The sequence below is a fragment of the Cetorhinus maximus genome, chromosome 1 (genome assembly GCF_964194155.1).
Source record: "Cetorhinus maximus chromosome 1, sCetMax3.hap1.1, whole genome shotgun sequence".
Taxonomy (NCBI): domain Eukaryota; kingdom Metazoa; phylum Chordata; class Chondrichthyes; order Lamniformes; family Cetorhinidae; genus Cetorhinus; species Cetorhinus maximus.
The window spans coordinates 94,515,104-94,534,245 of NC_135879.1; the positions used below are offsets into that span (position 1 = coordinate 94,515,104).

General features: G+C 41.2%; 1 protein-coding gene across 1 annotated transcript in view; it reads right to left on the reverse strand.

Moving 5' to 3' along the window:
• wdfy3 (WD repeat and FYVE domain containing 3) overlaps nt 1-19,142 on the reverse strand; it is a 405,362-nt gene that overhangs the window by 257,246 nt on the left and 128,974 nt on the right. The window contains exons 8-12 of the mRNA XM_078543892.1: nt 14,761-14,927; nt 13,299-13,766; nt 7,570-7,671; nt 3,438-3,631; nt 2,593-3,047 (exon numbers count right to left, since the gene is read on the reverse strand). Coding sequence (XP_078400018.1) covers nt 2,593-3,047; nt 3,438-3,631; nt 7,570-7,671; nt 13,299-13,766; nt 14,761-14,927 — 1,386 coding nt within the window. The remainder of the gene's footprint in view (nt 1-2,592; nt 3,048-3,437; nt 3,632-7,569; nt 7,672-13,298; nt 13,767-14,760; nt 14,928-19,142) is intronic.

Below are 19,142 nucleotides of genomic sequence, written 5' to 3' on the forward strand. Positions count from 1 at the left end.
CTTTGAGGTGTTTCAATGGCTCCACCACTTGATTTTTTAAACCATTTTTTAATCATTTGCTGTGAATGTGTGTGAACAAAATGCTTCACATTTCTTTAAATATTACAGGCAATCCACTTCCTAATTTAGCCCTCTTTACCAGCTTCTTGACCTTGTTTTTGTATTTGTTCAATCCATTATGCTACCTGTAGCTTTTGCTCTCATTCTTCAGGTTATTTTTATTGTTTCCCTCATCAGTCTCTTCCCCTTTTTAACCCAACTTCCTTTGAGGTATGTATCTGCTCTGAATTCAGTGTGTAGAATTTCCAAACTTTATCTACTTTTATTCCATGTCTTTCCCCTCAGGCTGCATTTTTCTCACAAAAATACTTTGGCAGATTGCAAAAGCATTAACTGTTCCAGAAAGAAATCTATGGAGGTGTGTATATACTTGTGGGTACAGCAATGTATGCGAATATCTAGACATAGCTGAATGCTAAATGTAAAAATCTTCTGAACTGTTGAGGAATGTAAAAGCAAAATAAAAATATTTAAAAGTAACAAAAAATTACAACCTTCTCTAAACCAGTCTGGTTCACTGCTTCCAGATAATTGTTCAGAAAATAAACAGATGAAAAAGAAACACGAAGAATCACTGAGATGTGTGTTGACTACATTGTGATGCAAAAAAATTATGGCCCAGGTCTTCCGCTCAGCGTTGGAGAGGGTGAGTACAATGTTGACTGCAATTGATTTTCTACCCACTTACCATTTTACACTAGAGCCTTTGCACCTTCAAATGCCAGCTCCAGCAGGATGCAGAGAAAAACAGAGTTGGGCAGCCAACTGTCGAGCATAATTCTGGTACAGTTACGCCCCTTTCCTTGTTATGAACTGAAGATACGCCCCTTAAGGTCTTTCTTCAGTTCACTGACTTGCACTGTTTTAAATGAAGCTGTCAACCCCAACACTGCACAGACTCCCTTCACAACCATCCCTCACCCCCGACAATGCTCATCCTCCCCTCACCCCTGAAAGTGCTCAACTTCACCTACCCTCTCACAATGCTGACTCTTCTGACATTGACAGAGAGGATCAAGGGATTCTAGAAGGTGAGTTGGGAGAGGAGGGTACAGGAAGGATGAGCACTGTCTGGAGGGTTGGGAGTGAGCACTGACCTAGGGTGTGGGGGTGGAGGGTGGGAGCGACAACTGCCCAGGCAGTACTGGTGTGCCAGGAGGGGTGGCGAAGATGGCTGGGAGAAGGGTGAGCACTGCCAGGGGGGGTGGGGGGGCCGCATGAGCATTGCCGGGTTTGGGGGGTGTGAGCACTGCCGGGGGGAGGGTGAACATTGCCGGGGGTGAAGGGTGAACACCACCAAGGGTGTTGGAGTGCGTTTGCAGTCCAGCTAGTTTACTTAAGAATTACCCTGGCTTTATATTTGCTGTGAAAAGCTCTAATTAAGTCCGTGTAAAAATCAGGCGAAGTATAGGGCACACAGCCTAAGTCCTGTGGTTCTGGCCATCTGATCCCACTATCGTAGGAATCGCAGAGCAGTCTGAGCAAGGTAAAACCCCAGCAGAAGTTTAAACTTCCCAAGTAAGTACCACGGGGATGTGTGCATGTCAGGACTTCCTCAAGGTACCGCTGCGCAACAGTGACATAAGTTGTGTCGGAGGCCTCTCTCTACATCGGAATATTTGGGCCCATAACAACTGTATTTATATGACATGGCAAGTAAATACATTTAAATTGTGTTACTCATGGTCAAAGTACAAATTCTATAGGTGGCAGAGGGCCTTGCAAGTTCTCCTTAACAGAAGTTCAACTCAGCAATGCTTTGTGCAGGCAATCCAAATAACTTAAGTGTGCAAAATAAAGTTGGTACAAAGAAAGAAGCTATTTTTCTTCAAAATTTTGATTCAAAGACGTGCATCACATTAGCCTTGGCCAAAGCAATGAATTGCCAATAAATATTTTGGAGCTAACAAAAATCAAACTTTCACTGATATTTTTTACAGAATGAAACCATACAGAAAGGCAAATAAATTGAGAAATAAAATCAAATAGTTTGATGGAAAAAAACCTTTTATAAATGACTCAAGTACAAACGAGAAGGTGAAAGGAAAAATTGCCAACAGTCATTAGGTAAATTCTAGGATGTCTAAATGCAGAAGTTTTATACAAGGGCAACTGTGCTCACATTTAGCCCTCTCATAGCTTTTATACATGAGGTAAACCACAGTTGTTTGTATGTATTTGGGAACCACAATCCTAAGAATTATTATAGAATTTAAATTGCTTTTAACTAGGTGCTCACTCCAAGAATTCAATATACTGTATAACAATTATCTGGCTATTCCAATGGGATTTATTGACTAAGGAATATTAGCATATCAATTAACATTTAGCTTACTCAACTATATACCACAATTTGATACAAAACATAGAAATTATCAAAGTATTTGAATTTAATCCACGATAAAATCTGTAATAAACTTTAACCAAATATACTGAAACATATGCATTTTCCCTTGAACATTGTAATTTTTAAAATAAAAGTTTACATTGAAAACTTAAAAATAGGAAAGATAAAACTGATGAAGTTCCTACCTGTCAAAAGAGTCTGTGGCCATTTTGTAGAGACAAGAGAACAGCTTACAACAATATTTCAGTGTAGAACAAACAGATTCCAACAATGCATCATCTTCAAGCATTCTCTGAAATATTTGGGTATTTGAAGGACAAGAAGTAATGGAACCTAATTGTCGTGTATTTGAGAAGCAGCCAAGCAAACGCACAGCATCTGCAAGTTTTTCATACTGAATTTCAGTTTTGAAAAAATGGGAATTAGCAGGTTCATAACGCATTGCTGCAGTTAATGTACAAATGAGTGTATGCACAAGTTCAAAGACTTGGTCTGAGTTCACCTTTTCCCACAATCCCTTAGGTTCATAACTCAAGGATCGTTCCATGGCAACCAACAGTGATGTAACATAAACAAATCCCCCAACTTTTCGGAACACTGTTCGTGTGCGATGACTTTCTCTCAGCACAGTAAGAAGAGCCTGTGGAGAGATGCATTTCAACAAAATAAAAATGCAGATCATGGATAATATTCAGTGTTGTCAATTGAAAAAAAATTATTATGGCAAGGGCTCATAAAACAGATTTACTTGGACCTCATATTTTTATTCCAAGAATAAGTACGGGCAGTCAGCTAGCACTAAAAATGCAGCGCTGGATACTCACCTGAGGCAGTCTCAAGGATGAATATTTTGGCTGGCATTCAAATGTGTTTGGTGTTGTCAGCTTTTATCTGGGTTGATAAAATGGTGAGTTCAACCAAATTCTGGCTGAAAAAAGGTGCTATTGTAGTTTTAGGCAGCTGGGAGTGTGTTTAAAACAGGGAACAGTAGTGGAAAACAGAATCTAAAGTATGAATACAATATACTTACTGTCAGAATGTCAGTTTTGAGTTGCAATTCTGTTGAGGATGCTGTGTGCATTAGTCCTAACAATGTACCCATATCATCTTCACCACTAGGCGATAAAATTAACTGCTGTATAATCATCAGTGCAGGTTCCCGACATTGTGGATATTTAACTATGTTATGTACACAACGTGCTCCTCCAAACTCCCGGAAAACACCTGAAAAAAGATGTTGAACAAAAATTGGTTTTAAATTACTTAATCCCTATATCTACCATACATTATTTTCTCACAAACTTTTCCTTATTTTTAAAAAAAAACTTTGAAAATTATGTACAGCTCCGAGAAACTGGTTACAAAATGGCGTATTTGTACACCTGGAACTATGTTGTGCCTGTCCTCTAGGCAGAGATTTGACATGGGGAATTTGAAACCTGAGGGAAAGAAAAACTACAAACATTTTTTTCAAAATTCAGAAGAGCAAGGCTATTTAGTGATGCGAACTATCACTCTATATTTTAAAGTCTCAATGTAAAATGTTTGATAACCTTCTTTGTTGGAAGAGATATGAGCCAGAAGAACTGTGCGTTGCAAGACTTGATGAAATGTGCAACTTGATTTATGGCATTACATTTTATGCTGGCAAATAACGGAAGTTTATCAGGTGCTTTCATGAAGACAATGTATCTTTAACAATTACGTTTAAGATGCACATACATCAACCTGAATAGTAAAATAATCCTTTTCAAAATCAAATGATTTTAAATATTTGCATACTTGTCCTTTTGTTTAAAAACTTTGCTTGCAATGTATCTTGCTTAGTGATATCTTTGCATAGTTTACACAAGTGTTTTTGTTCCTTTTTAGGTTTGGTTTACAACAGTTGAAAAGGAAGTGCTCTTTGCAAACTTGACATTTAAACAAACTCTATTATTTTGTTTCCTTCCAGTTTTACTTCTGTTCAACTTTTTTCTAATGGTTTGATATAACTAAGGTCAGATGAGTGACTGCCCTTCACATGAAGGCAACATTCGACAGAGTGTGACATCAAGGAGCCCTAGCAAAATTGAAGTCAATGGGAATCTGGGGGAGACCCCTACTGGTTGGAGTCATAACTTGCACAAAGGAAGATAGTTGTGATCGTTGCAGGTCAATCACATCAGCCCCAAGGCATCTCTGCAGGAATTCCTCAGGGTAATGTCCTTTGCCCAACCACCTTCAGCTACTTCATCAATGACCTTCCCTCCTTCATAAGGTCAGAAGTGGTGATGCTCACTTATGATAGCACAATGTTCAGTACCATTTGTGACTTCTCAACTCCTCAGATACTGAAGCAGTCTGTGCCCACTTTCAGCAAGACCTGGACAATGTTCAGGCTTAGGCTGGTAAGTGGCAAGTAACATCTGTGCCACAGAGTACCAGGCAATGACCATCTCCAACAAAAGATAAATCTAACCATTGGTCTTGACATTCAACAGCTTTACCATTACTGAATCCCCCACCATCAACATCCTGAGGGTTATCATGACTTAACTGAACCAGCCATATAAGTAGTGTGGCTACAACAGAAGGGCAGAGCCTGGGAATTCTATGGCAAGTAATCAAGCTTCTGCCTCCACAAAGTCTGTCCACCATTTACTAGGCACAAGTGAGGAGTGTAATGGAATACTTTCTATTTGCCTGCAGTTCCAACAACACTCAAGAAGCTCAAGAGCATACAGGTCAAAGCAGCACACTTGATTGGCACCTCCTCCACCATCTTAAACATTTACTCCCTCCACCACCAGTACAGTTGCAGCAGTGTGTACCATCTACAAGATACAATGCAGCAACTCACCAAGGTTCCTTCTATAGCACCTTACAAACTCACAACCTCTACCACCCAGAAAGGCAGCAGACACGAGAACACCACCACCTGCCAAATTCACCTCAAAGCCACATACCACCCTGGCTTGGAACTATATCACTGTCCCTTCACTGTCACTGGGTCAAAATCCTCAAACTCCCTTCCTCACAGCACAGTGGGTGCACCTACACCAAACAGAGGGCAGCGGTTCAAGGTGGCAGTTCACCACCACCTTCTCAAGGGCAATTCGAAATGGGCAACAAAAGCTGGTTTTGCCAGCAATGATCATATCCCATTAATGAATAAAAGAAAAAAATCTTGCCTAAAGGTATTAGTGAACCAGGTAGGTTTTGACAACAATCCAGTGTTTTCATGGTTCCCATTTTGATTCTAGCTTTTTATTCCAGATTTTTATATAATTAATTGATTTAAATTCCATGACCATGCCTCTGGATCATTATTCCATGCTTCTGGATTACTGGTTCAAGCCTCTGGATTACCAGTCCAGGCCTTTGGGTTACTACTGCATTCGCTGCTCCCAATGCGGTTTCCTCTACATTGGAGACACCAAACGCAGACTGGGTGACCGTTTTGCGGAACACCTTCGGTCTGTCCGCAAGCATGACCCAGACCTCCCTGTTGCTTGCCATTTCAACACCCCACCCTGCTCTCATGCCCACATGTCCGTCCTTGGCCTGCTGCAATGTTATGGTGGCGCAGGGATTTAACAGGATTTCCTTGTGCCTCCCAAAGGCTGCCCAGTAAACCCAATCGGGGTTGCATGCAATCGGATTGATTGGGGGAGTGGGGAAGTTCTCATTATCAGGCACTCAGTGCTCGGTTGAGGGACCCAGCATCAGAAAATGGGGGGGGGGTGGGGAATTTCTGAAAGCTACTCTCTGCCCTCGTCTTTGACACCCCCTGCCACCCCCACACACCTGCCATCACTGTGGCAACCTGTCTCCACAAATCACATCTCACCCCATTCACCCGTGTCCAGGGATCCAGCAGCTATCCTTGGGCTGGGCCTTGGAACAGGGCTGGCAGCAGCCACCTGAGTGGTGGCACTGCCGGCAATGGATAGATGTCGGCCTCTGATTGGCTGGCAGCTCCCAGGGGCAGGGGTTCCGCTACACTGGGGGCTTGACTGAGTGAAAAGCCCAACGCTGGCCAGTTCAGTGCCCAAGGACACTAAAATAGTGCCAGACCTCCCCACAGAAGTGGCACAGACTGTGACTACTAAGAGGCTAGGTGCTCTATGCTGAGAGGCTCACCCACTGACTCCCCAAAGCCTTCCTACCTACGACAGGTCAGGAGGGTGATGAAATATTCTCCATTTGCCTGGATGGGTGCAGTTTCACTACTGAACCCCGAGTACAAAGCAGATAAAAGCAAAAAGTTCTGTTGAAGGGTCATTCGGACCCAAAACGTTAACTGTGTTCCTTTCCGCAGATGCTGCCAGACCTGCTGAGTTTTTCCAGGTATTTTTGTTTTTGTTCAGGATAAAGCAGTCTGCCTGACCAGCACCTTATCCACTGGAACACTGTACCTAACGCATGTACCACCTACACAGATGCACAGCAGTAACTCACCAAGGCTCTGTCAGCAACACTTCCCAAACCCATGACTCCCACCAACCAGAAGAGCAAGGGCAGCAAGTGCATTGGAACACCATCCCAATTCCCCTCCAAAGCAAACATCATCCCAACTTGGACATGATATCGTAATTCCTTCATTGTCCATGGGTCAAAATCCTGGGCCTTGCTACCTTGCCAATGTTGTGGGAGCTCCTTGACCACATGATTGTAATGGCTCAAGATGATTATATATCTTCTCGGGGTATTTTGGGATGGATGGGCAGTACATGCTGGCATTGCCACTGATGCCCACATCCCCAAGAAAAAAGTAGGGAATTTGGAGCTTGAGTACATATAGAAGTCCAATCCCCATTTGCTGTTTGGGGATATTTTTTCCTTTTTTAAAAAACATTTCCCTCATCAACAGCAAAAGGGCAGTAGCAAGATTTCCAACCTTAAGAGTGCCATTAAAGAACTTTTTTTTGAACAAGTTCTCTTTTGAATGAAATTCTGCCATGTTTGTATTTTAAAAATCTCTATCACACTGTTCTGCATAAGAGTTCTTGGAATGGACTGGCATGGATCAGTTGGTTGAATAAAACTCTGTGCCACTGCTACATAATGTGCCAACATCCGTGTACTGGCGCAGGATTAAGTATTTCCTTCAAAAACAGAAGTTGTGCATGACTGTCTATGCCTATTAGGTAGAACTTATTAAGAGATTCTCTAATTACCTGCATTTGTGTTTGATCCTTGCAGCAGTACTGTCAGAGTCTCCATCACTAATAGGGCAAGCTGTTTTCGGTCCTCCAATGAACAATTTGCTTTAGATTCCACTTTTCAAAAAAACAAATTTTATAGTTAAAAATAACTTCAAGTTAAAAGTTTACCATTTTTAAAATGAAGTTGTTGCTGCATTGCTTACTTGCTACAAATATAGGGAAGATATACAGAACCTTGGTTAGAGCACATTTAAAAGTACTGCATGCAGTTCTGGTTACCATATTATGAAAAGGATGTAGAGGTAGTGTAGAGGGAGCAGAGAAGATTTACAAGGATGATACCAGAAATGGATAGGTATACTTCTCATGAAAGGATGAAAAGGCTGTGTTTCTTTTCTCTTGGAAAAAGGCAGCTGAGGGGTGATCTAATAGAGGTCTTTAAAATTTTGAAAGGTTTTGATAGAGTGGAAACAGAGAGAATGTTTCCTCTTGTGGGGAAGAGCATAACTAGAGGTCATCAATATAAGATAGCCATAAAAAAATCCAATATGGAATTCAGGAGGAACTTCTTTACCCAAAGTGTAGTGAGACTCCCCACCAAAGGCAGTGGTTGAAGTGTATAGTATAAATGCATTTAAGCAGAAGTTAGATGAGCATATATGAGGGAGAAGGGGATAGAGGGTTTATTTTTCTTAATACTTTCATGGGTGTCATTGGTTCCTATGATAGATTTAGATGAGGAAATAATGGAGGCGGCTCGAGTGGAGTGCAAATGCCAGAATGGTTGATTGGGCCAAATGGCCTGATTCTGTGCCATATATCCTATGTAATCATTGCTATAAAGAAACAAAAAAAATTCTCATTTCACATAGGCTGCGTTTGCTGCCAACACCAGGCATGTGCAGTCGATTCTTTCGCCCCCTTACGTCACAGAGAGTGATGGAGGTGGCAGCGGCCAGGGCTAAAAACAGCGCTGCTCAAATAGTCACAGCTAGGCCTGCATATGTTATGGGAAAGTCACAAGGGTGGAAACAAACGTGTTCAATAAGTAATCAAATCCACAATAATCATTCCTGCTGCTGTCTCAGTTCATTGCTACAAGTAGCAATTTTTGCTTCTTACAGATCAGTGATGCTATAACATTAACCCGGTCATCGGGAAATCCGTTTCTTATTAACTTTTCTCTAATCTTGTGTGTCTGACAAGATTTCACTATACATTTTCTAAATGTTATTTCCCTTTTTCATGTGGGCAGGGAATAGCAATAGCCTTAAGAGCCTTTACTGAATAATTGTATTTTTTAAAGTATTCTAACCTCTGGGTTGACGCACACGTGTTTCTAGCATCCTTTGTGTTGTAACAAAGGTATTAAGTAGTGCAATTATAGAGTATAGACACTCACTAATGTTTGAAAGGTTTAAAGTTGGTTTGTGTTCGGCCGCTGAGCCCCAATAACGTCTGTATATAGAAAGCGTCTCTAAAGATAGAGAAAACATAACCCTTAAAACAGCTGCTTTCCCTTCCTGACCATCTAGGCTAACATGTTTTGAGTACACTTTGTAAAATAACGCAAAAGTTGAATTGCACTCAGATTTTCCCTCTTGTTTATTAACAGTCTCTGGAGCTTCGGCACTACCCACCCATGTGCAGAGGTGTACTGGCAGGCTGGGCACAGTGGAATGATGTCATTGATGTTCCACGCATGTGCGCATTTGTAGACCAGCCATCTTGCGTTGGCAGGAGTTACAATATTTCACATAAACTACTTTATCAGCAAGTTTAAACACTTCATTTATTTTCATAAAACTACACAAAACAATTGCAAAAAACATAACACTCGAAACAAAAGGAATAGCTCATATGGCCCATTGAGCCTGCTCTCCCATTCAATATAATCATGGCTGATCTTCCACATAAACTCCATTTTCTTACCCGTTCTCATTATCTCCTGATTCCTTGAGACACCAAAAATCTATCTATGAGGGCCTTAAATATATTCAGCGATGGAGCATCCACAATTCTCTGGGGTAGAATATTCCAAAAATTCACAATCCTCTGAATGAAGAAATTTCTCCTCATCTCAATCCTAAATGATTGACCCCACATCTTGAGACTGTGCCACTGAGTTCTAGATTCCTCAGCTGGGGGAAGAGCCGCTCATTGTCTGCCCTGTCAAGCCCCTTCAGAATCTTGTATGTATCAATGAGATCTCTCATTTTTCTAAATTTTCAGAGAATGTAGGCCTAATTTACTCAGCCTTTCATCATAGGGCAACCTTCTCATCCCATGGACCAAGCTAGTGAACCTTCGCTGAACTGCCTCCAACGTAAACGTATCCTTCCTTAAATACAGTGACAAAAGCTGCACACAGTATTCCACCTGCGGTCTCACCAAAGCATATTCCACTTGTGGTCTCACCAAAGCCTTGTGCAATTGCAGTAAGACTTCTTCGCTCTTGTACTCCACTCCCCTTGCAACCAAACTCCAACAGTTCCTTTGTTTTGCTTTCCTTGCCAATTATATTCTCTTATAAAAGAATGGGCTGCTTGCTGAGATATAGTTGCAGTGTCCTCTAGTATGTTACCCAAAGAGAGCCTTCACTATCATAGGATATTTGACTAAAAGGAGCACAACATCAGTAAGTGTACTTCCAGCAGGGATAATTGGATAGTGCACAAGTGCTGGGACCGAAGGTCAATTCAAAAGGAGAGCAGCCCACTGAAGTGCCTCTAGCTCTGCCTGTACTGAGATCAGCTAAATTAAAGTCACAACCTTCCTCATCTGAATGGATCAACTTCACAGAAGACAAACTTTCGGCAGCTCCATTACAAAAATAACTCTTGTCTGGTGTAGGTGAAGTAACTGAGAGGAGGTAGCTCTCATTGCAACTTACATGCATTGTCTGGCTATTGCAAACAATTCACCTCCCGCTGTTTTAATAATCAATTGAAATATGGTAACACAGAGGTTAGTAAGAAAATAATTAAAATCACAAGATATTCATTGTAGTCTAATGAACAGTGCAGATTAGCACTTACAGCATTGGCACTAAAGAATGCTTCACATTCATGTGGTCTGACAAATCAAATTGTCCAATTTTATGGCAAAGATCTGAAGCTGAAATACAGTTAAATCCTTGCTAAAATTGTAAATTTTGCATGTCATTATAACAGATCGCTTTGAAATAGAGAAAAAGTCTTTAGCTTTTATTTGCACATAGCAGTGCAGGTGAGTGTGACTCCCCTCGACATCAAGGCAGCATTTGACTGAGTGTGGCATCAAGAAGTCTGAGCAAAGCTGAAGTCGATAGGAATCGGGAAAACTCTCAGATGGTTGGAGTCATACCTAGCACAAAGGAAGATGGTTGTGATTGTTGGAGGTCAATCATTTCAGTTCCAGGACATCACTGCAGGAGTTCCTCAGGGTAGTGTCCCAGGTCCAACCATCTTCAGCTGCTTCATCAATGACCTTCCTTCTATCATAAGGTCAGAAGTGGAGATGTTTGCTGATGTTTGCACAATGTTCAGCACCATTTGCAACTCCTCAGAGACTGAAGCAATCCATGTCCAAACGCAGCAAGCCCTGGACAATATCTTGGCTTGGGCTGATAAGTGGCAAGTAACATTTGTGCCACACAAGTGCCAGGCAATGACCATCTCCAAGAAGAGAGAGTCCGACCATTGCCCCTTGATAGTCAATGGCATCACCATCGCTGAATCCCCCATTATCAACATCCTGGAGGTTACCATTGACCAAAAACTGAACTGGACCAGCCATATAAATACTGTGGCTACAAGAAAGGTCAGAGGCTAGGAATCCAGCAACAAGTAACTCATGTCCTAACTCCCTAAAGCCTGTCCACCCTCTACAAGGCACAAGTCAGGAGTGTGATGAACTACTCTCCGCTTGCCTGGACGAGTACAGCTCCAACAACACTCAAGAAGCTTGACACCATCCAGGACAAAGGAGCCCACTTGAATGGCACCGAATCCATAAACATTCACTCCCTCCATCACTGACGCACAGTGGCAGCAGTGTGTATCATCTACAAGATGTGCTGCAGGAATTCTCTAAGGCTCCTTAGACAGCACCTTTCAAACCCACAACCGCTACCATCTAGAAGGACAAGGGCAGTAGATACATGGGAATACCACCACCTGGAAGTTCCCCTCCAAGCCACTCACCACCCTGACTTGGAAATGTATCGCCATTGCTTCACTGTTATTGGGTCAAAATCCTGGAACACCCTCCCTATCAGCACTGTGCATGTACCTACACCACATAGCCTGCAGCGGTTCAAGAGGGCAGTTCACCACCACCTTCTCAAGGGCAGTTAGGGATGGGCAATAAATGCGGGCCTAGCCAGCGACGCCCACATCCCATGAATTAATTTTTTAAAAATCAGATCGTTAAAACTCCATCAAAAGAGAATGCTCATTAACATTTTTTTCTTGAATAAAAACTTTAGTTGGAAGTGAGCAGCAAATGCAGTACAGGAACTCATCATTTAAACTATATTCCCTATCACTATAACAATGCTCAATGGATTCTCAAAACTTGGGAAAGCTGCATAGTGATCTATCCTTGCCACCACACCCACCATGAATGCGAAATCCCACCACTGCCCCTACCTATTGCCCCCTCCCCATTCTTTTGTTCACTATTGCTGGCCATGCCTTCTGCCAATTGGGCCTATGGAATTGTTTTCCTAAATTTCTCCATCACTTAACTTTCTTCTCCTTTAAGGCTGTCCTCAAAACCACACAGCCTCATGGTGGCCAGGCTTTTGCTCACAAGTCTAAAATCTCCTCTTTTGGCTCAGTGTACACTTTTTCTTTATGCCTCTGAAACACCTTGGGACATGAGTTGCACATTAGGGACCAGGGGTGCTTCAGTAAAAATGCAAGTTGGTATTGATCCAAATTACAGTACTTTTATATTAGTTCCAACCGGAATTCTGAAGCAAATAAAACAAAAATATTATAGGCAAGAATACTAGTTTCACTTTTCCATTGAAAAAGGTATAGAAGTACAGAATGAAACCTTCAAAACATTGGTAAAAATCCCATGGAATAAAAATGGAATTTGAGTTATTCAGTGATTGTGGTGGTCATGATTTCATAGTGATGAATGATCTTCTCTGCTGAATCACTACTGCACATAATGCATCTACATTGGCAATTGATGGAAATATTATACAAAAGTTGGGCAACTGTTAGCAACAAGTGAAATGGGGGGTGCAATAGTCCCAAACTATCGTGACATAGATTTACATTCTCATGAGCATGGGACCAAATTCCAAATATGTCATTTTTGCAAAGGGGCTAATTCAGTATGAGCCATCTTTATTGCATTTTGAAGGCTAAGTCTCCAATCTAAAACATTAGTTAAAGTGTAGAATCACTCACTAGTTTTTTTTTCATATGGATTCTCTATTATTGAAGGAGTCACAAACAGTGCTTGTTAAATTTCAAGTTATACCAATGAGTTTTCCACGCTTTTGTGGCAATGACCAGCCAATCCATCAAGCCAGGCCCACAGTGAGATGCCTGTTGTGTTATGACAAGACACTTGCTACTCCCCAGTAGTCAAGTAATCGCCTGGGAGAGGCAAAACAACAGAAAAAGTAACCCAAAGCCAGAAAAAAAAACCTAGACAACAGCATACACCACAGATAAATATTGGATCTTCAATTTTTAAAGGGAGCATTCACATTAATATAGATAAATAAATAAATTTACCTGGTTCATTAAAATTCTGAATGGGCTCTTTTAATAGAGCAGCATATTTGTGCAGAAGATTCACCATCGTCTCAAGCAATCCAACCTCTCGATATACATCCCTAAAAATAGGATCATGGCGAGCAAATTTCAAAAGTGTCTTCATTGCAGTGATGCTACATTGGTATGAGGCGCTAGACTTTAACAAGATGCTGATACTTATTAATTCTTTACACGGAATATAGTTTAAGCTGAAGATAATAAACTCCAACATTTCAAAGTACTTGGCCTGCACCTCAGGTGCTTTGGAAATCTTCTCAGCAAACTGCGAAAGTGTGTGCTGAGATTCTAGGATGAAGTAATTAGCATTATCTGCGATGTAGAGGTCTGAAATGGCATCGAGGATGATTCTGGCAAGGTGGCTTGATTTTGCTTTTAAAAAGGCAATCTGAAGAACAGAGAACGCTTGGATATTTTTTACTGTGTGACCTAGTTTAAGAAAAGAATAACAGTATTCAATGCACTATTTTAAAAACTTCCTCCCAAATTCACAAAATGCATTTAACATATCCAAAATAGAAAGCAACACATTTTCACCATACAGTTAAATAACAAATAGAGTCACTGCAGAATTTAATGGTTTTCACAAGCAACATGTCACCAATTTCCTTCTTAATACTGGTTCAAGTCCTACATGCCATCTTAAATTTGAAATTATTTTCCAATATTTAATAACTCAGTGAGCTTTTTCTACTAATGCCCAAATTCAAATGGCCAAGTTCTCTTGCTTTATTACTACCCTTTCTTCTACTACTGGTAGCTACTCCAGTTTTCCCTTTTGATAATGTATAGCAGAAAAGAGAAGGAAAATACCTAATGTTGACTTCTCCAGTTAATTTTAATATTTCCCTACATCTTATTGTGGCAACTTTTTATGACAATTATTGCATTTAGAGTTACCAGCTTCGCTGTCGCCAAATATAGTTGCTTAATTACATGCATGCACAGTTTATTTATTTACCTTCATATATTCAAGTTGGAGGAGGAATACAATGTGTACCAGTTTAGATCTTGTCATTATTTAAAATGAAGTCTTATAATGCATGCAGGAGCCTAACGCAAATGGTAAACATGAATAAACATGAATTATGCCACATTATACTTTTTAAGTATATTATCCGAAAACTATTTTGATGTAAAGCGTAAGTAATCACCTTAACGCAATTACATTTAATGAAGGACAGTACATAATTTAAAGGCAGACAGTCTGCATTAAAAAGTATTAAGAAAACTTACCTGGTGATAAAGAACAGCAACAGAAACTTTCATTTCTGTCATAATGGTGTGGCATGCAACGTAATGTGGTTGACATGAATAAAGGTTATGGTGTCACGCTTGCAAATAACGAAAAAATTGTTTGCTAAAGATTTTTATGAAGATATTACTCTTTAAATCAATACTGATAATCAACTGATTGCATCACCTTTGCCAGAAGGTTGTGGTACTGCAAATCCTGGCAGGAGAAAAGGTGCTCCGCTAGTTATGCCAGTAGACCTCAATTCATTGATCCCATATATTGTCAGTGAGGTCACCAATTGAACCAAGTCTTTCAGGGCCTCTTTGGCATCAGGCTCTTGTGCTTGCTCCAATCTAAAATGTACATATACATAACCATTAGTTTCTACTGGCAACCACTGTATAAAATGTTATTAAGAAATAATTACATAGATGAGGGGGACTGTCGACACAGGAAAAGAAAAGGCTTGGAGGGACAACTTTCTACTTTTCCTTACATCTCTCCAAAACAAAAAAGGCCCAAATTTGGTCTTCAAAAGGCTGAGTCATTTTGATGACTGGGCCTTACTTAAATGTAGTTGCCAAATCATTCACATGATTAGAGTGCTGAAAGGTTGATCATTATTATGGGAGGGCAGGAAGTCCAGTTGGGCAGCCAGTGAGCATGGACCTCAATATGGGTTAGGGTTTTGTTTGGTGGGGGGGAGGAGAGGGCGAGGGGCTGCAACAAAGGGCATAACTTAAGGAACTGAAGACTTTGCAGAAGCAGCATAGACACAAATCCACTTAAATGTGAAGGCTTGAATCTGCCAAATCGATTTTTAAAAAAAAAACATTTTCAGATGTGCTTCCAACTATGCTTTAAACTTACACCGCACCAAGCCATTTCCTATTAGTACTGCCCATACTACTGAGCAAAAGTCTTGCTGGTAATCGTGAAAATGGCATTGGGGTCCCAGAGACATCATAGGAACCCTGACATGGAATAATGAGGACCTCAGCCACATACGGCAGGAAGTCTAAATGCCTAAACTGAGGCCCACTTGAAAACTGTACAACTGTATTGGGCAGAAACAGTTTTTTTTTCATGATTTTCTTTATACTACCAACCCCCTCAAGTTGAAAAAGTTGATGGTTGGGAAATGAAAACAGCCCTCAATATTTCCTATTACAACAACAACTACTTAAATTTATATAGGACCTTTAATGCAACGAAACGTTCCAAGGCACTTCACAGGAGCATTATAAATAAAGCAAAGTATGACACCATTTTATCTCAATATTACATAAAAGATTAAGTATTACAGAAGCAAATTCAAAGGAGAGCTATGCAACTGTTTGCTGTACTTAAGAGGGCTGGTTTTTGATGCTAGGCTCGCTCTCCTTGGGCTTTATTCTCAAGAAGAGGAAGAACTTGATAGGGATCTTATAAAGTAAGGCAAAATACAATACAAGAAAGTTCTTCTGTTTGGCAAGCTTTAAGGACTAGAGGACATAATTTGAAGCTAATCCAGTCATAAGGGGAGGATGGTAGAAATGTGAAATAGATTTCCAGAAGAAGTAATGGGAAAAAAAATCACGGTCTGGATGATCTTTGGCTAGTAAGAAAGGCCATGGGTTATTAGTTCTAAAATTAAGTATGAAACTCAAAGGGGCATTTGGGAAGATTAGATGAGCAATGGTCTTTGCCAAAAACAATGTTATTTTTAATGGGAATTACAATTGCTGAGGTAGGGAGGATGAACTTTAGTATGCCATTTCATAGCGTTCAGACAAACTTAGCCTTCACATTTTGGTTCTTCCATGTCATGCATTATCTCCGTGGGAGGTTGCGGTGGGGGGGGTGCACGGCGGCAATCAGCTCTGAAGATATATATGCCCACGTAATAGCTGTGCAAGGTCAACCTAAACAGGCTCTACCTACCTGTTTGAGGGCAGATTCAGAGCTTCCATAATGCAAATAGCAGAGATTAAAAAACTTATTCAGGACAGGATCACAGTCAGAAATTCAGGGCAGAATTTAATGGAGTGGGGTAGGAAGTAGGGGGAGGGTTCAGAGAAGCAGGTGGTTGCGGGGGGGAGCGGTTTGGGAAACAGGGTGGGGCTACCTGTCACCTTCCTGACACCATGGAAATCTCTTATGTGGTAGGAATGTGGAGGAATTCCTTACTGTCCAGAGGGCAAGTGAAGCCAATTAAGAGCAACTAAAGGGCCTCTTCCTGCTGTCACTGGCATTCCACCAGCAGCGAGGGTGGGGTGGTGCTCCACCATGTGGAGAGACCACCCAGTGAAACTTGGGGACCTTCTTGCAGGCTCCGAGGATGGAGGGAGGGCTGCTGATCGGGCAGGCAGGGTGTTCACCCTGAAAGGGACAGCAGCCCTGACACCAGGCAGTTGCGTTTTAGGTATAGAATTGGGTCAGGGCTCCTGGAGATAGCTAAATTGGGGTTGCACACTCCCCTTCCAACTTCTGGACCGCTGCTGGGGCCACCACAGCTGCTGCCCAACTTAACATAATTTTTTTTAAAATTGGTAAGACCCCTTTTTATTAATTGACTATTCAGTGATTGATGCTGTTTAAATAATGAATGTGGTCTAATAGAATAGATCAGCAGCAGAGACTTTCATCCCAACACTCTGCTATACAGTCCTTCAGCTTCTCATAAATCTGGTAGCAAGACCATCAGATTTTAAAGATGCCCATGAAATGCATGAGTGGAGGCATTAAAAATCAAAGCTGTATATAAATTAATCATTAGTTAGGAGTTAATATGAATATTCATTAATTAAATGCCAAATTCCACATCACCGGCCATAAGTAAAGAAATGTCACTCCCATCATGTAGCAGAAACACAAAATCGGAAAGGGAGAAGTAGATCACCATATGATAACCTTTAACAGGATTTATTAAAACAGGTCTATACACTTTAGGAATATAGTGTGGTAAAGCCCTGCTCAGAGGCCTTGCTGAGATAAAGGTTTACAGAAACTATATTTGAAAATAATAAAAAAAACACTTCAGTGCATTGCTTTGTCACTACTGTTACTCCCAATGCAGCTTTTGCTGAAGTAGTATTCAACATCTTTCTTAGCTCCTCATGTTTTTCCAGGGCTACGTATTCATTCTTCAAAAAGAGTCTTTCAAGGCAGCGACTTCTTTGAGTACATTTTCCACCTGCTGCTGTACTTGGCCTTATTTCTGATTGAGTTCTTCCAACTCAGCTTTGATATAACATTTTCCTGTGCAACAGCTTCATTATCTTTTTGCAAGTTTTGTTTCTTTTGGGTTACCTCAGATAGCTTTCCTTCATTCATAGCCAGTTATTCGCTGCACACTGCTACCTGCTGTTGCAGTTTGGGTCATGTGTCGGCATTTTCAAAAAGACATTTTAAAGTCCTTCTACTGCTTCTCAGCTGATTCATTCTCCTTTACAAAACTCTTCGGCTTGTGCACTTCTTTGCGCTGATATGGTCTACAACCATCTTGCGGTTGCTTAGGTATTGTCTCCCACTGTCTAGGGTCCCCTGCCTCCCTCAGCCTGGGATCTCCTCACCCTCTTTGATGCTTTATTGGGGGTGTTCTAGACCTTTTTTTAAAGCCTGCGTTCTCCACAACATGGAGTTTAAAATACTGGTCAAAGACTTTTAATACTTCACCAAACGTGGCTGTGAATTCATCTATACCTTGCCTTAAGATTACTCAAGACATTTACAGCACAGAAGGGGGCCATTCAGCCCATCGTGTCCACGCCGGTCAACAAAGATCTGACTACACTAATCCCATTTTCCAGCACTTGGCCCATAGCACTGGAGGCTATAGCAACGCAAGTGAATATTTAAATACTTCTTAAATATTACAAGAGTTTCTGACTCAATGACCCTTTCAGGCTGAGTTTCAGACTCCCACCACCCTCTGGGTGAAAAAAATTTCTCCTCAATTCCCCTCTTAGCCTTCTACCTCTTACCTTAAATCTATGCCCCCTGGTTATTGACTCCTCTACTAATGGAAAAAGTGCCTTCCTATCCACCCTATCTATGCCCCTCATAATCTTGTACATCTCTATCAGGTCCCTCTCAAACTTCGCTGCTCCAAGGAAAACAACCCCAGCCTATCCAATCTTTCCTTATAGCTCAGACCCTCCAGCCTAGGCAGCATCCTGCTAAATCTCCTCTGCACCCTCTCCAGTGCAATCACATCCTTCCTACCTCTACCATCACCCGCTGCTTCCTGCCTTTCAGCCAATTTTGGATCCAACTTGCCGCTTTGCCTTGGATCCCATGGGCTCTTGCTTTCTTGACCAGTCTTCCACGAGGGACCTTATCAAAAGCCTTGCTAAAGTCCATGTAAACCAATGCATTATCCTCATCAACACTCCTGGTTACGTCCTCAAAAAATTCAATCAAATTTGTCAAACACGACCTTCCCTTAACAAATCCATGCTGACTATTCCTGATTAATCTGCGTCTCTCCAAGTGCAGATATATTCTGTCCCTCAGAATTCTTTCTAGTAACTTCCCCACCACCGAGGTTAGACTGACTGGCCTATAATTTCCTGGTCTATCCCTCC